Source organism: Salmo salar, chromosome ssa21 (assembly GCF_905237065.1).
Source record: "Salmo salar chromosome ssa21, Ssal_v3.1, whole genome shotgun sequence".
In the NCBI taxonomy this organism is placed as follows: Eukaryota; Metazoa; Chordata; class Actinopteri; order Salmoniformes; family Salmonidae; genus Salmo; species Salmo salar.
The window spans coordinates 14263835-14288314 of record NC_059462.1 but is presented as its reverse complement, the minus strand read 5'-3'; the positions used below and the strand labels follow the sequence as shown (position 1 = coordinate 14288314).

Here is a 24480-nt window from a genome sequence, read left to right as displayed (position 1 = left end):
ACATATTGAAGGTTTTAAAGACCCAGCCTCCTCATTTGAAATGTTTCTATTTGGGCTCCCTCGTTGGTGCTCCCTGCTGTGCCCCTCTCCGGTCCTCCTCGTTCTCCTGCCGCGTCTGTCTGCTCCCCTTGCTGTCAAGAAATCTCTATATATCTCTATCTCTATCTCTATCTATTTCTCTCTCTCTCTCTCTCTATCTCTATCTATTTCTCTCTCTCTATCTCTATCTATCTCTCTCTCTCTCTATTTCTCTCTCTCTATTTTTCTCTCTCTCTCTATTTCTCTCTCTCTCTCTCTCTCTCTATTTCTCTCTCTCTATTTCTCTCTCTTATATATATTTATATACAGCTGAGCCAATAGGAGCGCACCAGTCTCCCCATTGCTTGCCACTCAACACCTTGTTGCCAGGACAACAGGAAGGCATGAGACCCACTTTACTTGAGCATTTTAAACTTGGTGTTGACTCTTTATTGAAAACAAGGAAAGGTCTTTCTCTTTGAGTAAAAATGCCATTATGATGGTGCTCTTAGATCAAACCCTGCCCCTCCCTCTCTTTCCATCCTTTTATCCTGTCACAGCAAGTGGCTTGAAATAATTTTAGTGGACATAACAAAGGCATTTACATAGACGTTGATTTGTCAAATGATGTGACACAAATGTATTTGTCTTTCTAAATTGTAAGCTATTTTGAAGGTCCATGTTTAGTGAACACGTTATTCCAATGTCATATAGTCGTCTAATCCCAATTTCTGTCTCTTCCAGGTCTACGATGTTAGATGACGACATGTTTATTCTGGTCTTCATACTTCTGGTTTTACCCTCTTTCAGTGTGGAAGGTAAGATTTTGACACCTTTCCTTAATAAAAAATAAAAAAAAGTCTATTCTCACGAACAAAGAGATTTCGGTACATTAGGTAGCCGCTTCAGAGATTACACGCATTCGGTACCATTCCCCATACATTCAGCCAAGTATACGGCTTTGAATCTGCGTAGTGAGTTTACATTTTTCTGTCAAGGGCGTGCTTTGTCTCTCTCCCTCTCCCCCGCTGTCTCGCAGTATTTTTTTAAACAACTGCAGTGACAGGCTCGCAGACTGGGCTCTGGGAGAACTGAGGATTTCTCACTGTCACGGGTTGGTTGGCTGGCTGGCTGGCTGGGGATACTTATTATTCTGCATCGCCTACTGTAGTGTAGCAGCTAAATGATGACACACTCATTATAAGAATGAGGGAGGTTGAACATAGCAAATCTCCTGCACTAACATGACCACAATATGACCACAATATTCACATATTAATAAATCCTCTTAAGGATTTGTCCCTTTTTTCAATTTTCGCCTAAAATGACATACCCAAATCTAACTGCCTGTAGCAAGGATATGCATATTCTTGGTACCATTTGAAAGGAAACACTTTGAATTTTGTTAAAATGTGAAAGTAATGTAGGAGAATATAACACAATAGATCAGTTAAAAGATAATACAAAGAAAAAAACCAATCGTTCTTTTGTATTTTTTTGTACCCTCTTTGAAATGCAAGAGAAAGACCATAATGTATTATACCAGCCCAGGTGCAATTTAGATTTTGGCCACTGGATGGCAGCAGTGTATGTGCAAAGTTTTAGACTAATCCAATGAACCATTGCATTTCTGTTCAAAATGTTGTATCAAGACTGCCCAAATGTGCCAAATTTGTTTATTAATAACTTTTCATGTTCAAACTTGTGCACTCTCCTCAAATAATAGCATGGTATTCTTTCACTGTAACAGCTACTGTAAATTGGACAGTGTAGTTAGATTAACAAGAATTAAACATTTCTGCCAATATCAGATATGTCTTTGTCCTGGGAAATGTTCTTGTTACTTACAACCTCATGCTAATCACATTAGCCTACGTTAGCTCAAGCGTCCCGTTGAAGGGACACCGATCCCGAAGAAGTTTTAACAATGCCGAATGTCTGCGTATTTTATGCCTTTGGTGTTTTAAATATGTTTCTTTTCAGTTCTGTTCGTCAGTATGTGTTGTGATTTTGTTTTGAGTTTGAAATGAATGGAGAATACTAAAAATGTCTGGTCTAATGACTGTGCAGATAAGGGCAGCGCGAGCGACTATGAGTGTGTTTGCGACGGGCCGTCATGCGACAGCGGAGACCGTTGTATTGGCCAGCAGTGCTTCTCAGCCGTCTCCATCCAGAACGCCACGTTCTTCCGACGGAAGGGGTGCATTGTGGGGCATGGCGAAGGGTCCATAAGCTGCGGAAGTCCCCCATCCCATAACTTGACTGTGGAGTGCTGCCATGGCGACCTTTGTAACATGAATATCACAGTGGCAGACCCAGAGAGAGGTGATGCATTGTTTTAATTGAAATCATTACACTCATGCTTTTATCCCTCCCTCAATGTAGGCTAAGCAATATCAGCATGCTGAGTCACTCACATTACCACATCCTATATCTACCTACCTAGGCAGCACATCACCACTTTGCACAATGATTTAGTTAATAACACATTTACATTTAGTTTTTCATTTGCGTGAAGGCCATTTGGGTACATTAGTAAAATGCTTCCATAAACAAAACCACCTGAAGAGTCGTTATATTTGTTTAAATGAATGAGAATGAAAAGGTTTCATGGACTTGTCTGGTCTCTCTTATTGAACAGATGAGGAAGTGGCGCCTGCCTTGCAAGACGATGAGTGTGTGTGTGAGGGACGGTCATGTGAGGGCAGGGAGCGCTGTACAGGCCAGCGGTGTTTCTCCTCTGTGAAGATCAGTGACGGGTATGTGGGTCACCAGAAGGGCTGCCTTCAGGATGACGACCAGGGGAGAGCCACCTGCGCCACCCCTCCCTCTCACAGCCACATAGTCAAGTGTTGCCAGGGGCACCTGTGTAACATGAACGTCACTGTGGAAGCACCAGCAAAAGGTAACACACTACCCTGTTTTCACTGAAATAATTTCATTTTTTTTCTAATCTTGGCCTCACTGATGCTTCATCTCTCACTTATTGTAGTTTTTATATGTAAATATATACATAATTTGCAACTTATTTTTTTAAGAAGATAGATATGCATATCATAGAGGTGATTCATATTTATGAAGATGCACTACATGACCAAAAGTATGTGGACACCTGCTCGTCGAACATCTCATTCCAAAATCATGGGCATTAATATGGAGTTGGTCCCCCCTTTGCTACTATAATAGCCTCCACTCTTCTGGGAAGGCTTTCCGCTAGATGATTGAACATTGCTTCGGGGACTTGCTTCCATTCAGCCACAAGAGCATTAGTGAGGTCTGGCACTGACGTTGGGCGATTAGGCCTGGCTCGCAGTCGGCGTTCTAATTCACCCCAAAGGTGTTCGATGGGATTGAGGTCAGGGCTCTGTGCAAGCCAGTTGAGTTCTACCACACCGATCTCGACAAACCTTTTCTGTATGGGCCTCGCTTTGTGCATGCAGCATTGTCATGCTGAAAAAGGAAAGGGCCTTTCTCAAACTGTTGCCACAAAGTCTAGAATGTTATTGTATGCTTTATGATTTCCCTTCACTGGAACTAAGGGGCCTGAACAATGAAAAACATCCCCAGACCATTATTCCTCCTCCACCAAACTTTACAGTTGGCGTTGGAGCAGGTAGCGTTCTCCTGGCATCCGCCAAATCCAGATTCGTCATCGGACTGCCAGATGGTGAAGCGTGATTCATCACTCCATAGAACGCGTTTCCACTGCTCCAGAGTCCAATGTTGGCGAGCTTTACGCCACTCCAGTTGACGCTTGGCATTGTACCTGGTGATCTTAGGCTTGTGTGCGGCTGCTCGGCCTTGGAAACACTTTTCAAGAAGCTCCCGACGAACAGTTATTGTGTTGACGTTGCTTCCAGTAAGTGTTGCAACCGAGAACAGACAATTTTTATGCGCTTCAGCACTTGCCGGTCCTGTTCTGTGAGCTTGTGTGGCCTACCACTTCGCGGATGAGCTGTTGTTGCTCCTAGACGTTTCCACTTCACAATAACAGCACTTCCAGTTGACCGGGGCAGCTCTAGCATCACCCTACTCCATGAGCAATAATTATCTTTTCTGTTTCCCGTCCAGAAGAGAAAGTGAAGTCCGCCGGCGAACACGAGTGCGTGTGCAAGGGGCGGTCGTGTGCCACCGGGCAGCGCTGCATGGGCCAGCACTGCTTCTCCAGTCTGACGGTCAGCGACGGAGACCTGGTCTACCAGAAGGGTTGCTTCAAGGTGTACGAGCAGAGCAGAATGACCTGCAAGACGCCGCCCTCCCGCGACCAGATTGTGGAGTGCTGCCAGGGCCACCTGTGTAACATGAACGTCACTGTGGAGCTGCCTGTTATTGGTAAGTAAATGCACAGGCTACTTGGCACCCTATTTGGGACACACACAATGGCGTGCATTCATTCATATGCATCTGTATTATAATGGGAGGTCTGTGTGGTGCACATTTGCATTCAAACCAAGGTTATTAATTAACCACTTACACCACTTGCGTTGGCCTATATGGATAGGGCTACATTTCAATGTGTCTTACAGAAGAAATATGGAAAGCATATGCATAACCATGGTAGCAATCAAAAGGGAACAGTTTGAAGATTATGGGGAAATGAATAGACTGAAGATGATAACAAAACAGTTAATCTGACAAAAGACTGAATCCAAACATTACACTGTGGATTTTATGTGCATTTTACAGTTACTGTACTTTTTGCCGTGTTTGTTGATATCGAAATCTGAAAATACTCGGGATACATTGAGTATCATGATAAAATTGGCCAATTTGGTGTAGGTGCATAAACATAAAACAAAATGAAATGACAAGGAGAGGTCTAACTGGTGTTTCCAAGTGGTCACACACACACATCTCCAAAATGTGCACAGTTCCTACGTGATTTCATTGCACTTTTATTACTCAAAGAAGAGTCTTCAACGATAAGGTGCTGTTTTGAGCTCGCATAGCTGTGCCGTTGAGGAACTACAGCAAGCAGACTTGTAGTTGTTTTCCTTTGGAACACAGCCCTGCATCCCCGCCTCAACACAATTACTGTTGTTTACACATTCCAAAAAAACTGTCCATTTATAAATCGCAATCTGGTCGGGTGGGAATGATTTGAAAACTTGTTCTATTGCCAACATGACTAGCTAAATTACGAAATATAATCTCAGTTTTCAAAAGGCAATTCGGAGAAGCAGATCGTTATTTTGGTGCGCATCACAGGTGGTTGGTGGCACCTTAATTGGGGAGGACAGGCCCCGGGGGTACTGACTGGAGCGGAATCAGTGGAATGGTATCAAATACATCAAACGCATGTTTTCCAGGTGTTTGATGCCATTCCATTTGCGCCGTTCCGGACATTTATGAGCCGTCCTCCCCTCAACACCTTTCTGTGGAGCGAAATAGAATAGACTGCATTCAGATGTGTGTTCCCTGCTGGATTTCTTCACAATACATCAAACATAGGCTACATTCTATTCAGAACCACCCAGGGTGACGCCATGTCATCTTGTAACTGTACATCAAACATAGTGATTGTAAACGTTCACACGGTATATTACATGAGTTGTGTGATATGTGAAGTGCTCGTCTGGACTAATGGCTGTTTGGCTTGCTTGTATGACATCAAAGCGTTAATTATTATAATCCCCAGCGTCTCATCTTTCAAAATACATCTACAGTGAGGGGGAAAAGTATTTGAGCCCCTGCTGATTTTGTACGGTTGCCCACTGACAAAGAAATTATCGGTCTATAATTTTAATGGTAGGTTTATTTGAACAGTGAGAGACAGAATAACAACAACAAAAATCCAGAAAAACGCATGTCAAAAATGTTATAAAATGATTTGCATTTTAATGAGGGAAATAAGTATTTGACCCCTCTGCAAAACATGACTTAGTACTTGTTGGCAATCACAGAGGTCAGATGTTTCTTGTAGTTGGCCACCAGGTTTGCACACATCTCAGGAGGGATTTTGTCCCACTCCTCTTTGCAGATCTTCATTAAGTCATTAAGGTTTCGAGGCTGACTTTTGGCAACTCGAACCTTCAGCTCCCTCCACAGATTTTCTATGGGATTAAGGTCTGGAGACTGGCTAGGCCACTCCAGGACCTTAATGTGCTTCTTCTTGAGCCACTCCTTTGTTGCCTTGGCTGTGTGTTTTGGGTCATTGTCATGCTGGAATACCCATCCACAACCCATTTTCAATGCCCTGGCTGAGGGAAGGAGGTTCTCACCCAAGATTTGACGGTACATGGCCCCGTCCATCGTCCCTTTGATGCGGTGAAGTTGTCCTGTCCCCTTAGCAGAAAAACACCCCCAAAGCATAATGTTTCCACCTCCATGTTTGACGGTGGGGATGGTCGCACCAACTGTTGTCACCTTCTCACCAAGCAGCTTGGCGATGGTCTTGTAGCCCATTCCAGCCTTGTTTAGGTCTACAATCTTGTCCCTGACATCCTTGGAGAGCTCTTTGGTCTTGGCCATGGTGGAGAGTTTGGAATCTGATTGATTGCTTCTGTGGACAGGTGTCTTTTTTACAGGTAACAAGCTGAGATTAGGAGCACTCCCTTTAAGAATGTGCTCCTAATCTCAGCTCGTTACCTGTATAAAAGACATCTGGGAGCCAGAAATCTTTCTGATTGAGAGGGGGTCAAATACTTATTTCCCTCATTAAAATGCAAATCAATTTCTAACATTTTTGACATGCCTTTTTCTGGATTTTTGTTGTTGTTATTCTGTCTCTCACTGTTCAAATAAACCTACCATTAAAATTATAGACTGATAATTTCTTTGTCAGTGGGAAAACATACAAAATCAGCAGGGGATCAAATACTTTTTTCCCTCACTGTAGTCCTCTTTATTTGCAGCATTTCCCTTACTCAGAAAACAAAACATTTGCAAAAGTTGCCCATTTAGCAGCAGGGATGGGGGCAACTTCTTGTCGCGAGTGGTGTTCAAGTTTAGAACCGCTGTCAGTCAAAACCCATACTGCGCTGTGAAGCGAGACCTTGAGCTCTGACGTCTTGTATAGCATGTTACTTTACAGCCACTGCGTTCCAATTTAGGTGCATGTCTGTGTCCATGTCTGCTATTTTGAAGCTGTGTAAGGCCAACGTGAGTAAGACATTTTAGATGTGTTAACTCTCGCAAGGCTGCTGGGCCAGACGTCATCCTTAGCCGCGTCCTCAGAGCATGCGCAGACCAGCTGGCTGGAGTGTTTACGGACATATTCAATCTCTCCGATATCCCCGTCTGCTGTCCCCACTTGCTTCACGATGTCCACCATTGTTCCTGTACCCAAGAAAGCAAAGGTACAGTGGCTTGCGGAGGTATTCACCCCCTTGGCATTTTTCCTATTTTGTTGCCTTACTACCTGGAATTAGTTTGTATCATTTGATTTAGAACATGCCTACCACTTTGAAGATGCAAAAGAAGAAAAAAAACATCCCCACAGCGAAGCATGGTGGTGGCAGATTATTTTCAAGGGGTGATGAGAGGTGTTGGGTTTGCGCCAGACATAGCGTTTTCCTTGATGGCCAAAAAGCTAAATTTTAGCCTCATCTGACCAGAGTACCTTCTTCCATATGTTTGGGGAGTCTCCCACATGCCTTTTGGCATTTTGTTCTTTAGGCAATTACTTTTTTCAGGCCACTCTTCCGTAAAGCCCAGCTCTGTGGCGTGTACGGCTTAAGTCCTATGGACAGATTCTCCAATCTCCTCTGTGGAGCTTTGCAGCTCCTTCAGGGTTATCTTATGTCTGTTTGTTGCCTCTCTGATTAATGCCCTCCTTGCCTGGTCTGTCAGTTTTCATGGGCAGCCCTCTCTTGGCAGATTTGTTGTGGTTCCATATTCTTTCAATTTTTTTATAATTGATTTAATGGTGCTCGTGGGATGTTCAAAGTTTCGGATATTATTTCATAACCCAACCCTGATCAGTACTTCTCCACAACTTTGTCCCTGACCTGTTTGGAAAGCTCCTTGGTCTTCATGGTGCCGCTTGCTTAGTGGTGTTGCAGACTCTGGGGCCTTTCAGAACAGGTGTATATACAGTTGAAGTCGGAAGTTTACATACACTTAGGTTGAAGTCCTAAACTCGTTTTTCAACCACTCCACAATTTTCTTGTTAACAAACTATAGTTTTGTTAAGTCGGTTAGGACATCTACTTTGTGCAGGACACAAGTAATTTTTCCAACAATTGTTTACAGACAGATTATTTCACTTATAATTCACTGTATCACAATTCCAGTGGGTCAGAAGTTTACATGCACTAAATTGACTGTGCATTTAAACAGCTTGGAATATACCAGAAAATGTCATGGCTTTAGAAGCTTCTGATAGGCTAATTGACATAATTTGAGTCAATTGGAGGTGTTCCTGTGGATGTATTTCAAGGCCTACCTTCAAACTCAGTGCCTCTTTGCTTGACATCATGGGAAAATCAAAAGAAATCAGCCAAGACCTCAGGAAAAAAGTTGTAGACCTCCACAAGTTTGGTTCATCCTTGGGAGCAATTTCCAAATGCCTGACGGTACCACGTTCATCTGAACAAACAATAGTACGCAAGTATAAACACCATGGGACCACGCAGCCATCATACCGCTCAGGAAGGAGATGCGTTCTGTCTCCTAAAGATGAACGTACTTTGGTGCGAAAAGTGCGAATCAATCCCAGAACAACAGAAAAGCACTTTGTGAAGATGCTAGAGGAAACGGGTTCAAAAGTATCTATATCCGCAGTAAAACGGGTCCTATATCAACATAACCTGAAAGGCCGCTCAGCAAGGAAGAAGCCACTGCTCCAAAACCGCCATAAAAAAGCCAGACTACGGTTTGCAACTGCACATGGGGACAAAGATCGTACTTTTTGGAGAAATGTCCTCTGGTCTGATGAAACAAAAATAGAACTGTTTGGCATAATGACCATCGTTATGTTTGGAGGAAAAAGGGGGAGGCTTGCAAGCCGAAGAACACCATCCCAACCGTGAAGCACGGGGGTGGCAGAATCATGTTGTGGGGGTGCTTTGCTGCAGGAGGGACTCGTGCACTTCCCAAAATAGATGGCATCATGAGGAGGGGAATTATGTGGATATATTGAAGCAACATCTCAAGTCAGGACGTTAAAGCTTGGTTTCAAATGGGTCTTCCAAATGGACAATGACCCCAAGCATACTTCCAAAGGTGTGGCAAAATGGCTTAAGGACAACAAAGTGGAGGGGGAAGAATACTTTTGCAAGGCACTGAAATTGAACAAAATCACTATCGCCCCGTAGCACTCACTTCTGTCATCATGAAGTGATTTGAAAGGATAGTTAAGGATCATATCACCTCTACCTTATCTGACACCCTAGACCCACATCAATTTGCTTACCGCCCCAATAGATCCACAGACGTTGAAATCGCCGTTGTACTGCACACTGCCCTATCCCATCTGGACAAGAAGAATACCAACGTCAGAATGCTGTTCATTGGCGATAGCTCAGCCTTCAATACCATAGTACCCTCCAAGCTCATCATTAAGCTCGGGGCCCTGGGTCTGAAGCCCACCTTGTGCAACTTGGTCCTGGACTTCCTGACGGGCCGCCCCCAGGTAGTGAAGGTAGGAAACAACATCTCCACTTCGCTGATCTTCAACACTGGGGCCTCACGAGTGCGTGCTCAGCCCCCTCCTGTACGCCCTGTTCACCCATGACTGCGTAGCCACGCACGCATCCAACTCAATCATCAAGTTTGCAGACGACACAACAGTAGTAGGCCTGATTACCAACAATGACGAGACAGCCTACAGGGAGGAAGTGAGGGCCCTGGCGGAGTAGGGACAGGAAAATAACGTATCCCTCAACATCAACAAAACAAAAGAGCTGATTGTGGACTTCAGGAAACAGCAGAGGGAGCTAGGGCATACAACAGGGTGAACAGGGCGTACAGGAGGGGGCTGAGCACGCACCCTTGTGAGGCCCCTATCCACATTGACGGGACCGCAGTGGAGAAGGTGGAAATCTTCAAGTTCCTCGGTGTACACATCACTGACAATCTGAAATGGTACACCCACACAGACAGTGTGGTGAAGAAGGCGCAACAGCACCTCTTCAACCTCGGGAGGCTGAAGAAATGCGGCTGGCCCTTAAGACCCTCAGAAAATTTTACAGATGCACAATTGAGAGCATCCTGTCGGGCTGTATCACCACCTGGTACGGCAACTGCACCACCCGCAACAGCAAGGCTCTCCAGATGGTGGTGCGGTCTGCCCCAACGCATCACCGGGGGCACACAGCCTGCCCTCCAGGACACCTACAGCACCCGATGTCACAGGAAGGCCAAAAATATTTTCAAGGACATCAACCACCCAAGCCACGGGCTGATCACCCCCTATCATCCAGAAGGTGAGGTCAGTACAGGTGCATCAAAGCTGGGACCGAGACACTGAAAAACAGCTTGTATCTCCAGGCCATCAGACTGTTAAATAGCCATCACTAGCCGGCTACCACCCAGCTAGTCATCCCTGCACCTTAGAGGCTGCTGCCCTATATAAATAGACATGGAATCACTGGCCACTTTAATAATGGAACACTAGTCCCTTTAATAATGTTTTACATACTGCTTTACTCATCTCATGTATATACTGTATTCTATTCTACTGTATTTTAGTCAATGCCACTCAGACATTGCTCGTCCTAATATTTACGTATTTGTTAATTCCATTTTTATACTTTTAGATTTGTGTGAATTGTTAGATTCTACTATACTGTTGGAGCATTTCGCTACACCCACAATAACATCTGATAAATATGTGTATTTGACTAATAACATTTGATTTGAATTACTGCCACGAAAACAACACTTTTGGGCCATATGCTCTTACTGATCTTCTGTCTTTGATCGGTTGACTGACATGAAGAGGCAGGTGCTCTATTGATTCTGTCCACTTGGCCATTCTCCAGTGAGGACGCGATGCTGCAGTGCATGAAATTGTCTTCCATAGTCGTTTGCTGCATGGTCCTCTATTGGTCTGCTTTTCAGGCCTGTGTGGCGGTTACACCCCGAGCACCTCCACAGCAGAGGGGACAGTCTGGAAAAAGAGACAAACGCTAGAATTGTGTTTAGTCACGGTCTACTTCCTCCTATGTCCTCTCTGAGATTGTTTGCTCTGCCTGACACAGACCTGTAAGGCAGTGTAGAGCGGAGCCCCCTGGGAAAGGAGAGGACACTGAGACTGCGTCCCAATTGGCACCCTATACCCTACATTGTGCACTACTTTGACCAGGGAATGGGGGGGTCATTTGGGACACGCACCTGAATGAAATGTATAGCTCTTCTCTGAAACTCACTCTCCTCTCTTATCCACAGTAAAAAGAGTAGGCTCTGTATGTATAAAAATGAATTATTTCCTAAATGTCAATATTTCTTTGAGGTTAGTCCCTGTTTTTGTTAAACACACAAGAAGATCTTAGCATCTACCAAAAACGACATTTCTGCATTAACAAGAACAGTAGAAAACATCGACACATTGACACTCTGTGCCATCATTTCCGTCTAAAAATCTGTTGTTTTCTATACTGTCTATTCTGAGCCAGTTGAGCTTCGTTGAATTCCACTCTCCAAGAGTGCTATGCGAAGGAGAAAGAGTTCAGTATGCATGGGAGAAAAGAGGGAGCATTGTCTGTGCTGAGGGCTAGGCAGTCTTTTCCCCCTGGAGTGTGTGGTAGTCAGTCTCCAGGCGTGGTGGGGGTGCAGCCTGTTGATGTGTGGCCTATCCCACCCGTGGATATATGCTGCAGTGTGCTCTTACCTTGGCCTCCCCCTCAACCCTGGAGCCAGGTTCCTCAGTCTGTTTTGGTCCAGGCAGAGCAGGCAGGCGGACGGGGGAGGAGGGAGAGAACGTGTTCTTAAACATGCCTAATTATCATCGCCTCTCCTTGAATGATGCCTCCCAAAGCTTAGGGCTTTAGTAAACGCTGTGTTTTGATCCCCGGGGCAGCTGGGCACCTGGCTAAGCTGAACGGAGGAGGAACTTGGTTGTACTGCAGATTTCAAATTCGTTGTCCAAACACTGTACTGGATTGAATGTAGTTTGTGTTTAAAGGCGATTATGTTGCTGGAGATTTTTTTTTTTTTTTTTTTGTCTTCATCTGTTTCTGGCATGATGTGTGATATACTTTATAATAAACTGGGTGGTTTGAGCCCTGAATGCTGATTGGCTGACAGCTGTGGTATATCACACCGTATACTATGGATATGACAAAACATGTATTTTTACTGCTCTAATTACATTGGTAACCAGTTTATAATAGCAATAAGTCACCTCGGGGGTTTGTGGTATATGGCAAATATACCACGGCTAAGGGCTTGTATTCAGGCACTCCGCGTTGTTGTCGTGCTCATATATTTCCCATATATTTAGGCAGATCATATCTTTTTAAATGTGTTTTTATATATTGTATGACATCACATTTTATTTATGTTTATACATACAATATGTACCAGGATGTTCAAATAAACCTAAACCTCTTTCTTATCCTCGTAGCAAGCAACCTGCCCAACTACAGCTTGACTACACTGGCCATCGTCATCGTGGCTCCGGTCATCGTGCTCGTCGTCCTCTCCGGCATCGCCATCCTGGTGTTCAGACGCATCCACCAGAACCAGATGGAGAGGCTGACGGCCCGGGAAGCTGAGTACGGCACCATAGACGGCCTCATCGCCTCCAACGTGGGGGAGAGTACACTTGCGGTGAGGAAGACATGGTCATACTTAGGGTTGCAACATCCTGGTCACTTTCCCAAAATTACCAGGTTTTCCAGAAATCCTGGTTGGATGATTAGCTGCTTATTCCCTCCTGTTTCCGGGCTTCTTCTAACCAGGATTTCTGGAAAACTAGGGAATTTTGGGACATTGCAACCCTACACTAAGGACATGCCAGACCTGGGCTCGTCGGGGAGCTGTGGTTCGTATGGTTCCAATCCACGCAGTCCAGCACTGAACACCATTTATACACTCTCAAACTATGTCATTATGTTGAGCCCAAAGACCATTTGTGTGTGAATGTGTGCCAGGTAGTCATGCACTCTATGTTCCACTGTGTTCCTGTAGTAGGCCAATATCAACCCTGTCAGGATTACATTCCTGTCCTGGGAATTGGGAATGAAAGAATTTGTTCCACCACTGTGATGGAAAATATGCGCATTGTTTTACCAGAGCATATTGAGCACATGTGTTTCACAGATACACATGATTTCAACAAAATGGCCCGTTTTGTTTGCAAGTATGTTGGCTACTCTAGTGAAATAATGCTTTGAGCTTGCAACTCTAATCAGCATTTTTGATAAACTTCAGCAATCTACCCACCTCAAGACCCAGACCAATCCCGGCAATTTTTTTATAATTTTTTTAAAGGAAAACCCTAAACAGGCTGAATGTTTCCATTGGGGTGACCAGTCTCACTGATAACACTGATGGGCTGAGGTGTGCTAAGGAATTGCCGATGTTGGATCTATTTCTAGATATTTTCCAAAGCCCATCAGAGCACTTGGCAATGTAACCTCCAAATATGCTGCCGCATAATGTTTTGTTTCAGTATAATTAAAAAGTGCTTGGCAGCAACCCGGATAAAAGTTATTATAAACCGTGGTGACAGTAAAAAAAGAAACGCATTTCCCTACAACACAGGTGGGTCTCCCCCATTAGCCCTGGATGCCTAAAAATGTCGTGATTGTGGTAATGCTGTGGCTGAATTCCCCCCTTCAACAGAACAGCCCAGATCTGCCCTCCCACTAAACAGGGACTTTAACTAATGACAAAATGAGTTGTCATTGATTTTACGGCTTCTATTTAGTATTTTTCTCCCTTCCCAAATTGTACACAGCATGTGTTTTATGCATGTGGCATCTATCTTTTTAGTTTTTCCATTTTAGTCCTCTGCTTGTAAGTTTGTTTTTCTCAGGTGTGTTTGATGGAGTTGCGGAACACTACCCCCTTGTGTCAGCCATGATGCCCTGCAGATGCCTGGAGAGGAGTTAAAAATAAAAGGCTTAGCAGCATTGCGTCTGTTTGGAGTCTGGGGCTGGGATTAGATCAAATCTCTCAGCCCCCTCAGTTCACTAATCATCAGGGACTGCTGTTGTTTACCCAGAGGGCCCTCTGCTGCTCCAGGGTGGCCTGACTGACTGACTGACTGACTGACTCTTCAGGATGGCCAGATAGACATGCACACAGACAGACAGCAAGATAGCCAGCATTTGGAGTCTGAGCACTAATCATCACCCATTTCACTCAGCCTCCCCAACGTGGGCCACATCAGGAGGAGGGAGGCCAGCCGTATTAACCGAATCCCAGATGCTCTGCTGTGTTGAGGGCCTGTACTCTCATCTAGAGAGAGTACAGGCTGATCATATTCCTCTGGTTGCAGTTCAGTTATTTTGTCTGTCCCTCTTCTCCTCTCTCGTAGGATTTGCTGGACCACTCGTGCACGTCGGGAAGCGGCTCCGGACTCCCCTTCCTCGTTCAGAGAACTGTCGCCCGACAAATCACGCTCAACGAGTGTGTGGGTCAGTATCCAATCAGAGCCTGTTCTCTTTGTTCAGTGGCTAAGGTGTACGTTTAGCCTCAGTGCAGGTTTTGGAGTAAATGTTTTTTCCCCCCCAAAAAAATGTCAGACCTCTTAAAGTGTAGCACTGTTGGAACAGAGATTTGTGTTGCAAAACGGAGCAACTGCTGTTCTCTGACCCTGAGAGATTTCTTAGAGAGTTTTTTTTTTCAGCAGCGTCTCTTAATATTTCTCTTAGTTTTCCTAGAGTTCGGTCTGAAACATGGCCAGATGGCCAATGTAACACTCAACTCCCTAAACCAACATTGCACACATTTGATTTGTGGGTCTAGTCGAGTATAAACTGCCAACAAAAATGTTTTTAACAAACATGTTTCATTTAATGTCAAATGGGTTGCATGTAACTACCAAAATAAAGGAAACACCTACACATTGTCTTAATAATTAATAAATAAATAAAATGTATTTAACCTTTATTTAACTAGGCATGTCAGTTAAGAACAAATTCTTATTTACAATGGACGGCCTACCCCGGCCAAACCCAGACAACGCTGGGCCAATTGTGCACTGCCCTATGGAACTCCCAATCACGGCCAGATGTGATGCAGCCTGGATTGAGGTTTAAAGTATGTGTGTCTAAGTCACCATATTTCAACCCAATTGAACACTGATTGGAGATTCTGGAGCGGCGCCTGAGATAGCATTTTCCACCACAATCAACAAAACTCCAAATTGTGGAAGAATGGTGTCGCATCCCTCCAATAGAGTTCCAGACACCTGTAGAATCTATGCCAAGGCACATTGAAGCTGTTCTGGTGGCTTGTGGTGGACCAACACCCTATTTTGGGGCAGAAGGTAGCCTAGTGGGCCGAATCCCCGAACAAGGCAGTTAACCCACTGTTCCTAGGCCGTCATTGTAAATAAGAATTTGTTCTTAACTGACTTGCCTAGTTAAATAAAGGTTTAGATAAAAATAAATAAAAAATATGCTCTTTTGAGACCACTCTTTCAATGTCACTGAGATCTATTCTAGTCGGTAGCCAAAATAATGGGCAACTGGGCGTTTTTATTATACATGACCTTAAGCATGATGGAATTAATGATGGGTTAATTGCTTAATTAACTCAGGAACCACCACTGTGTAAGTACCTGCTTTCAATATACTTTGTATCTCTAATTTACTGAAGTGTTTCCTTTACTTGGGCAGTTACCGTACCTGTAGTGTTATTTATGTAGTTTATGCAGAAGGTCAAGGTTGAGTAGCATGACCAAAATGAAATTGTACTATGTGTCCCATTTAACTATTGGTCTAGAATTTTGTGTAACACTGCCTTATAAAATACATTTTAAATCAGTGAAACTCTCTAAATATTTTTTTTACAAAGATTTCATCATTTTTACATGATAGACTGTGATAATCTGACATTTGCGTTGGAGATGAACATTGGGTTTATTCCTGTCAGAGGCTTTATATTTCCCCACTGTATTTGATGAATCGTATTTTTAGTAATTCATTCAAAATGGCTGTATGAAATGGCACCCTATTCCCAAATAGTACACTACTTTTAACCAGGGCCCATACGACTCCGGTCAAAAGTAGTGCACAATATTAAGAATATGGGGAAATTTCAGACGTACATAATGTCTGCTTTGCGCTAATCTTTTTTTCCTATTTTCTTCGCCCTATTATAGGTAAGGGGCGCTATGGTGAGGTGTGGCGGGGCCAGTGGCAGGGGGAGAGTGTGGCTGTGAAGATCTTCTCCTCCAGAGATGAGAAGTCCTGGTTCAGAGAGACTGAGATTTACAACACAGTGCTGCTGAGGCACCAGAATATCCTGGGTATGTACCTCCAGCCATGTTCTGGACAGGAGCTGTTCTCCATGGGACAAATCCAAACTTCCACTTTTCACTTAGTCATGCATTGATGTCATTGGGAGACTAAGGGAAAATATGACTTAGGAGCGAATTCTTTCTGTCCGGCAGTGTTTTAGTGTTGCATCTTAGTGACAAAATGTCTGTCATATTGATTTTTAAGACCTTTCCTTGAGTTCTAACAGCTCTGTCTCTGTCTGTCTCTTTGACTGCAGGCTTCATCGCTTCGGACATGACTTCCCGAAACTCGAGCACCCAGCTGTGGCTGATCACACACTTCCACGAGATGGGCTCCCTCTACGACTACCTGCAGCTGAGCACCCTGGACACAGCCAGCTGTCTGCGCATGGCCTTGTCCATCGCCAGCGGCCTGGCACACCTCCACGTGGAGATCTTCGGCACCCAGGGAAAGCCGGCCATCGCCCACCGAGACCTTAAGAGCAAAAACATACTTGTCAACAAGAACGGCCAGTGCTGCATCGCCGACCTGGGTAAGAGCACAGTGTTCCGGATAGGAAGCATAAGTATTATGTGGTTTCATTCAACATGTGTTGTTTACATGACCGTTTTCTGTTATCGTGTCCATATTATGTATTGTGATTAAAACAAAAATAGCAGGGCATGTTGTCCACATCGTCTGTGGGTGGAGAGGATGTCCGGCTCTGTTTGTTGTTGGAAAGATGTTGTTGTTGGAAAGATTTGCTAGTGGAGTGGGCTATGCCACCGAACACTTCAACCCTGTTCCCTCCATGTTTGTTGATCGTTAGATGAAGGACAGCAGGAGCCGGTGGCTCTTTAAAGCTTAACCAAAAATGCATTAAGGGGTACTCTTGTGCACCATGCCGCATACTTGCAATGTTCTCTGTGCTAAAGTGTGAGCTATTTCAGGTGGCACACGCAATCTACTGCTACTAATGCGGTCACGGCCGTCACTGCTGTTAGGTTGTTTATGGAATGTTATGCTGTTTTTCCTCACGATCAAGATGCTTTTTTGTTATTTGATGTTGGAAAAATAGGGTTGTTTTTGACAACAGTCCTAAACTATCAGCTTGTTTTACCATTGCCATTTTCAAAACCGCCAGAGGGCGTTCTCTACTTTTGATATATTCATTTTGGTTATTTACTTAGATATAACATATTTTTTTATCCTCTTTAAAAAAAACTTGGGGTATTTTAATTATTTTGGACATTTTTGCTATAGATAGGATACTCTAACGGAAGCCTGTTTTTCTGTCCCAGGTCTCGCTGTGATGCATTTCCAAGACACAAACGAGTTAGACGTGGGCAACAACCCTAAAGTGGGTACGAAGCGCTACATGGCCCCAGAGGTCCTGGACGACTCCATCCAGATGGACTGCTTTGAGTCCTTCAAAAGAGTGGACATCTGGGCCTTTGGCCTGGTCCTGTGGGAGATCGCCAGGAGGACGGTCAGCAACGGTCTGTACGATACATACTCCATGGTTTCTTCTGTTCTCTCTCACTCCATTATTCATCTACCATCCAATCAACGTTGATTTGTCATTATGCACGGAACACAGAGTAGTGTACACGGTGCAATTAAATAATGAATCGCAAGCTTTCCCCTCGAACAGTGCAGCAACCATACAAGGTATCCATAAACAAATGTAGGATTAAAAAAAGAAATCTCTAGAATGTCATGCATTTAGGACAATATGACAAAGCATGGTCAACATCTTTCCTATAGTAGTTGCATCGTACAGAGTTGCTTTAGGTATATGTCTGTTACCTGCTTGTCTGTCTGCATATGCATGCTTTTCTTGGAATATTCTCTGATGTCCCTGTCAGGGTGTAGTAAAATCCTATAAAAATATGTCCAACATAATTTAGTGCCCAGCTGGCTTTTTTAGGATTGATTTCACCACTTCAGAGGAAGTGTTCTTTTCGCAGAAAGTCTTTAGCAATCTGATAGCATAACTGCCATATATCACTTTGCTAAGCACAAAGTTACATCGACCGTTGGCAGAACAAGCCAATAATTAAAATCCATACTTGGGCTGAGACTTAGTCAGTCACTCATTTCATCAATGAGACAATGTGACTTTAGAGGAGTGACAGACACAACTCTCTCCATGTGTTTGGGGTCCAGTCTGGTGCTAGAGGGAGCTGGCGTCTTATCTGAAATGGATCCTGCTTTCTCCACTCCCATTTAAATGGCTTCGTGGTTATTTATAGTTGAACCTGGCTGACAGCCACACACAGGGTATTGGTTAATGCAGGACACCGCAATCTTACTTTCCCCATGACTTTCCACCTGGTACACAGTAGCGAGTGAGAGCAACTATCAAAACAAATCCCCTTTGTTAGGAAATGAGCAATTTAGAATTAGTGTTGTTTGACACTTTTTTCCGTCACTTTACTTACTTTAAATTGCCATGCTGATGATTGTGTGAGCTTATGGACATCTGTGTTGTGTATTTACCCCCGTACTCTGTGTAGGCATTGTAGAAGACTACAAACCTCCCTTCCATGATGTGGTGCCCAGTGACCCCAGCTTCGAAGACATGAAGAAGGTTGTGTGTGTGGACCAGCAGAGACCCAACATCCCCAACAGATGGTTCTCAGACCCAGTGAGTACACCGAGACCAGACGAGGCGATCTGAGTTAAATGTTTACTGGTGGAAAGGGAACTAGCTAATATGTTGTCATGGAGAATAGGAGCTGCTCCAAGTGTGTCAATTTAGAAGCCGTGCAGAATTCAGCACTGCCTGCTCGGTTGTCCTGCTTCATCAGACGTTCAGTTCACTTGTGAGTCTTTTGAAAACAGCCTGTCAGCCGCCCACCTCATTTCCCAGGACCATTGAATACATAATACGGTCTGATGGGCAGTTAAAATCTTTTGTGCTTAGAATTCTAGCATTTAAGAATAATTGCTTTACCCTTTGCAGAACTATAGACTTTTGCAGTTGAGGCTTAAAAATAGTATTTTGCCCGATGTATTTTCTTTTGTGAGCAAAATACTGTACTTACATATTCAAGACATTTTTAAATGGGAAAAGACTCAAACCAAGTGGAGTGAGACTCTTAACAGATTTTCTCGGTTTTTCTTCTTCTTTTCCAGACTTTAACGTCCATCGCAAAACTTATGAAGGAGTGCTGGTATCAGAATCCCTCTGCCAGATTAACGGCGCTACGCATCAAAAAGACTCTGACAAAAATCGACAACTCTCTGGACAAAATGAAAGCGGACTGTTGAGCTTCTTCCTCGTTGATGCAGAGGGAGAGAAGACCTAATGGCCTTTTTTAAAGATGTCAGGCAGTTTGGTTTCCTGGACAACACACAGGAGAAAAGGGACTGGTTGGGCTCAGTGCTCTTGAAGTGGCACATTGTATTTATTTTGAAACACTCTTGGTGGGACACATTTTGGCATCCAAAGATGACTTACAGGGCATTTAAATCACTGCCAATAGTCTTGGAAAATAGGGGACTATCACTTTAAAGACATAGGAATATTGAACTAACGTTCTTCAAAGAAGAGACTGTTACCTGGGCATTTGAGTACCGTTGATCGCTTTAGAGCTACCCAATTTTTATTTTTGACACGACTTAAGTTCGAGAAACATATGAACGTATTTAATTCAGCAATATTGGCTGTGCTTTATCGCTGTTATTGCACTAGCAATGTTCGCATTCCTGACATGCACTGTTGCGGATGTATTTGGGAAAAAAAACAACTTGCCAAAACGTATTTTTTTTTTAATTGTCCACACAAACTCCATATCTTAACAGTAATCAAAATTAGGAAAACGTTTTTAAGTTTTACTTGGACTGCATCTCTTGCACCGCTGTTTACGAAATTGTTAGACCAATTCTCTTGGTATTTCGTCCAAGCTGTAACTTATTTAGCTAACGCACTGTGTTGTAGAATTGTGCTGCAGACAGTTGTAGGCACTCTCTCTTTTATTCGTCCTTCGGAGGTGTTTGTCTCAACGTATCCTGTCCTAGAAACTTTGTATATCACCATACATTTTACATTATGTACCTGTTCTTTGTTTGGTTGATTCATCAGCTTTACTGAGACAAACGCTAAAAGAGCAAATAAAATATTTACTAGATGACGCTGAACTCAATTCATACAGGAGCACTAATATTGTCTTAAGGCGTGCATTGTCTAAGTCATTGAAGTCAAACCTCAGGCTTTTTCATTTCTTTAATATTTTATATCAAGGAGTGATTTCTATTAATTAAATAGAAAAAAAAACATATAGATGATATCTGTCTCATATGTCATATTCACAACATCAAATTAACCATTTTACTCTCATTATCAAAACATATCATTGGAATGAGAGTCCGCCATCTACTAAAACCGGAGCGTTTTTACATGTGATAGGGTTGCAAAAATCTGCTAACCTTTCCGAATCCCAAAATATAGGTGGGAATAAACAGTACGTCTGGAATACTCCCAACCAGGATTACTGGAAAACCTGGGAAGTTTGAGAACGTTAACAGTTTTTCAACTCTGTCAGGATAAGCAATATGCTGGTGGTGAGCACTAGTAGTGGTTTTTATGAAAACCACTAAGAGCATATTTTCATTTCACCTCCTCTGAATATTTTCCTTTGTCGTCCCCCCCCGGACTAGACAGTTCCCTTTCCTTTGCATAGTGCAGTCTTACTGACCTGCCGCAGAGACGCAAGCTGCTCAGTGCACAAAGGACATTTTCTTGTGTCCAGCCTTTCAACTACTAAACAAATAATGAAATGCAGCAAAGTATGTAGGGCATGTTAATCCATTTCCATATTGAACACCTCTCAATCTCGACTGTAAAATATGTCAGAGGGTTCGCTAGGCCCTTAATTTCGACTATAAAAAATGTCAGAGGGTTCGCTAGGCCCTAATGACTATAAATTGAACTGCTTGAATTGTGGAGCACTTGCCAGAAGAGAAACAAAAGGCAGGTCTAGAATGGTAAGTGGTGCCAACTCTGCGGTGGTTCATACACAGGAATCAACATGGGACCGGTAAAGGGCAAAGCAATGGCTATGTCAGTTGTCTGCCAGGATTTACTGTCCCTCCCAAAATAATTAGCATATTTTACATGCATCCTGAGAATGGCACCTTTTCACTACATTTGACCAAGGCCAATAGGCATCTGGTCAGAGGTAGTGCATTATATAGGAAGTAGTGTGCTGTTTTGGGAGTCATTCATGGTCCATATTAACTGGTCATTTTAGTCATCTGTCTGTGTTACTGTGGACATCAGATCCACAATGACCAGATTTAGTTTTTAGCAAGGTCTAGTTTTTCTGCTTTGTGTATCAGACCGGTTGATTACTCACTGTGCTTCCCATTACCGTTGCATCTCAGTAGGCCTACAAATTATAGCAAATGGCAGAATGATTTTAAACTGTAATACCCACTACAGTACTGCAAGACGACAGTAATGCATATTATTTGTGTACGTGTTTCCCCTCAGCTTGTAGGTTTTGGTAGCTTTTAAATTAAAACATTGAAGCAAAGTGTTGCCTGTGGTGATAATGATCCTTCAACAGATGGCCTTGAATTCATTCTGCACATTCATTCCCAGAGTGCATTCGTCCAACTCCGTCACTAAGCTGGCAAACAGTTTTCTATGAGAAACAGTTTCTTTTTCAGCTTCAAACTGACACCATGGAAAACACACACACACACCCCCTTCCTGCCTCTTTCTTTCTCCCACTCTATTGCTGTCTCTCTCTCTCTCTCTCTCCCCCTTGAGTGGTGCCATTTATCCAGGGGCAGGACGTAGGTAGCCTTGACCTTGAATAGAGAGAAACTGAGCATTTAAGCAAAAATAACCTCTACGTTCGGAGTGGGTTTGTTAATGGGTTTGAAATACAGGTAACTGCCCAAAATAATAGGAAAACTTGTGTAAAATGAGGGAAAGTATAATGAAAGCAGATGCTTCAACACGTGTGGTTCCTGAGTTAATTAAGCAATTAATCCCATCATGTTTAGGGTCACGTATATACATTCTGGGCAGGACAATATTTTGGCTACCATGGCTATGCCTAGGATGACATTTCCCCCTTCCGCAGGGCACGAGTGGTCACTGACTGGTCTGATTAGCGTGGGACTAGCATGGGCCGTGGCCGTCTCGGTCACCAAAGACAGCGTTTTCCACCACCATCAACAAACCCAAATGATGGAATTTCTCGTGCCAAGAATGGTGTCGCATCCCTCCAATAGAGTTCCAGACACTTGTAGAATCTATGCCAAGGTGCATTGAAGCCGTTCTGGCTCGTGGTGGCCCAACGCCTGATAAGTGTTTATTTTGGCAGTTTCCTGTAGGTTACTATGGAAATGCACTAACAATGTGGTCACCTATGATTCACCTAGCTGTATGGGAGGCCGTCAGTCAGATTCACTTTGCGTTTACAGTCAATAGAAAGGGAAGGGAGCACTGCCGCAACCTCACTTTTCAACCAAGGTGCATGAATTGACGAGCAAACTGAACTGAAGTGAAGAGAAATTCATCTATTCTTTGAGGACAGTGGAAGTTGATGTTTATTTATTGTTAAAACCGATGAAGGCTATAAGGATGCATTGGTCAATAAAGAAGCACTTTTTTTTTAATCAAGTTCCACTGCCCTGAAAGAATTCAGTCAACAACAGTACTCTTCAGTGGTTGTTGCACTGGGTCTGTGTATGGAATACCCTTAACCTTATTCTGTTGCCCAGTTGGCTGACCTCTGCATTATGGAAGTTACAGCCCTTAGATCTACATTAGGGACCTGATATGGACAGTCCCAGACCACATCAGAAGCAGAGAGCTCATTGTTCTGAACCGTTTTTCTAAATTCGATACATTGGTGTCATTACGGGTATGGTGTTGCCGAGCAGCTTAGAGTTTTTCCTAACCATGTGACCTGACCAGGAGGTATGCCGGTGCCTGAGGTACTGTAGAACAGAGAACGAGGGTGCTAGTGTAGGTCATCTAGGGTGCTAGTGTTGTCTGGCTAACATGCCAAACTCTTTAGCCATTAGGCCTGGCTTTTGTACCATGTGGTTTGCCACGACGAGTGTAAAGGCAGAGGCTGAAGTGAATCCTCATTTGTGATTTCATTCAGGGGCTCAGTCGGACACCTTGGTGTAATGGCTTTGTACACTGACGGCTGCAAGGTTATGTTAAACTCAGGTGAAGCCCTACACATTTGTAACAGTAGAAACAGTATTTTCTACTGTTACGTGTGTGTGTGTATATATAGCCCCTATTTGCAGATGGCATTCTCCATGGGTTTTTATAAATTCATTAAAACAATTGTGTTGTGTTGTTGGTATACCTGGTGAATTACAAATGTATCAGGTTTGTCTGTCCATTAGTTTTAGATTAGGCAATTAGTTGGTATATACAGCACTTTGCATCAAGCTACCCTTTATAAACATGATATAGGGTTTATAAGCAGTTTATAAACGTTATTCCAGGGCGCGTTCTCGGCGCGTGCACAGACCAGCTGAAAGGTACTTTCACTGTCATTTCACCCTCTCCTTTCCCCAGTCTGTAATCCCCACATGACTCAAGCTGACCATCATTCCTTTTACCAAGAACTCTTGCTACCTGCCACAATGACTACCGCCCTGTAGCACTAAGATCTTTAATCATGAAGTGCTCTGACTGGCTGGCCATGGCACATGTCACCTCCATCCCAGGCACCCGAACATTTGGTTTATCACCATAGTGCCCCCGAAGCTTGTCACGAAGCTCTGGACCCTAGGGCTGTACACCTCCCTCTGCAACTGGATCCTGGACTTCCTGATGAGCTGACCCTAGGTGGTGAGAGTAGGCAACAACACCTCTGCCAGGCTGAACCTCAACACAGAAGCCCTCCAGGGCTATGTGCTTACACCCCTCCTGTACTCCCTGTTTACCCACGACTGTGTGGCCACACACAACTCCATCTCCATCAAGTTTACTGACAACACGACAGTGGTAGGCCTGTTCACCAACGGTAATGAGATGGCCAACAGGGAGATGGTCAGACAGCAAACTCTCACTCAGTGTCAGCAAGACCAAGGAGCTGATTGTGGACTCCTGGAAACGGGGGTCTACACCCCCATCCAC

At 43.8% G+C, this 24480-nt stretch overlaps 1 protein-coding gene across 4 annotated transcripts in view; it reads left to right on the top strand.

The window, feature by feature from the left end:
* The window catches only part of LOC106581817 (activin receptor type-1), a 35734-nt gene extending 13836 nt beyond the window's left edge, over positions 1–21898 (top strand). For all 4 annotated transcript variants that reach the window (XM_014164192.2, XM_014164191.2, XM_014164193.2 and 1 more), the window contains exons 2-12: positions 763–836; positions 2089–2343; positions 2660–2923; positions 4090–4350; positions 12527–12732; positions 14447–14546; positions 16238–16384; positions 16633–16908; positions 17657–17854; positions 18875–19005; positions 19497–21898. In XM_014164192.2, the coding sequence (XP_014019667.1) occupies positions 770–836; positions 2089–2343; positions 2660–2923; positions 4090–4350; positions 12527–12732; positions 14447–14546; positions 16238–16384; positions 16633–16908; positions 17657–17854; positions 18875–19005; positions 19497–19631 (2040 nt within the window). In that variant the 5' untranslated portion in view covers positions 763–769 and the 3' untranslated portion in view covers positions 19632–21898. The remainder of the gene's footprint in view (positions 1–762; positions 837–2088; positions 2344–2659; positions 2924–4089; positions 4351–12526; positions 12733–14446; positions 14547–16237; positions 16385–16632; positions 16909–17656; positions 17855–18874; positions 19006–19496) is intronic.
* Positions 21899–24480: the final 2582 nt, after the last annotated feature.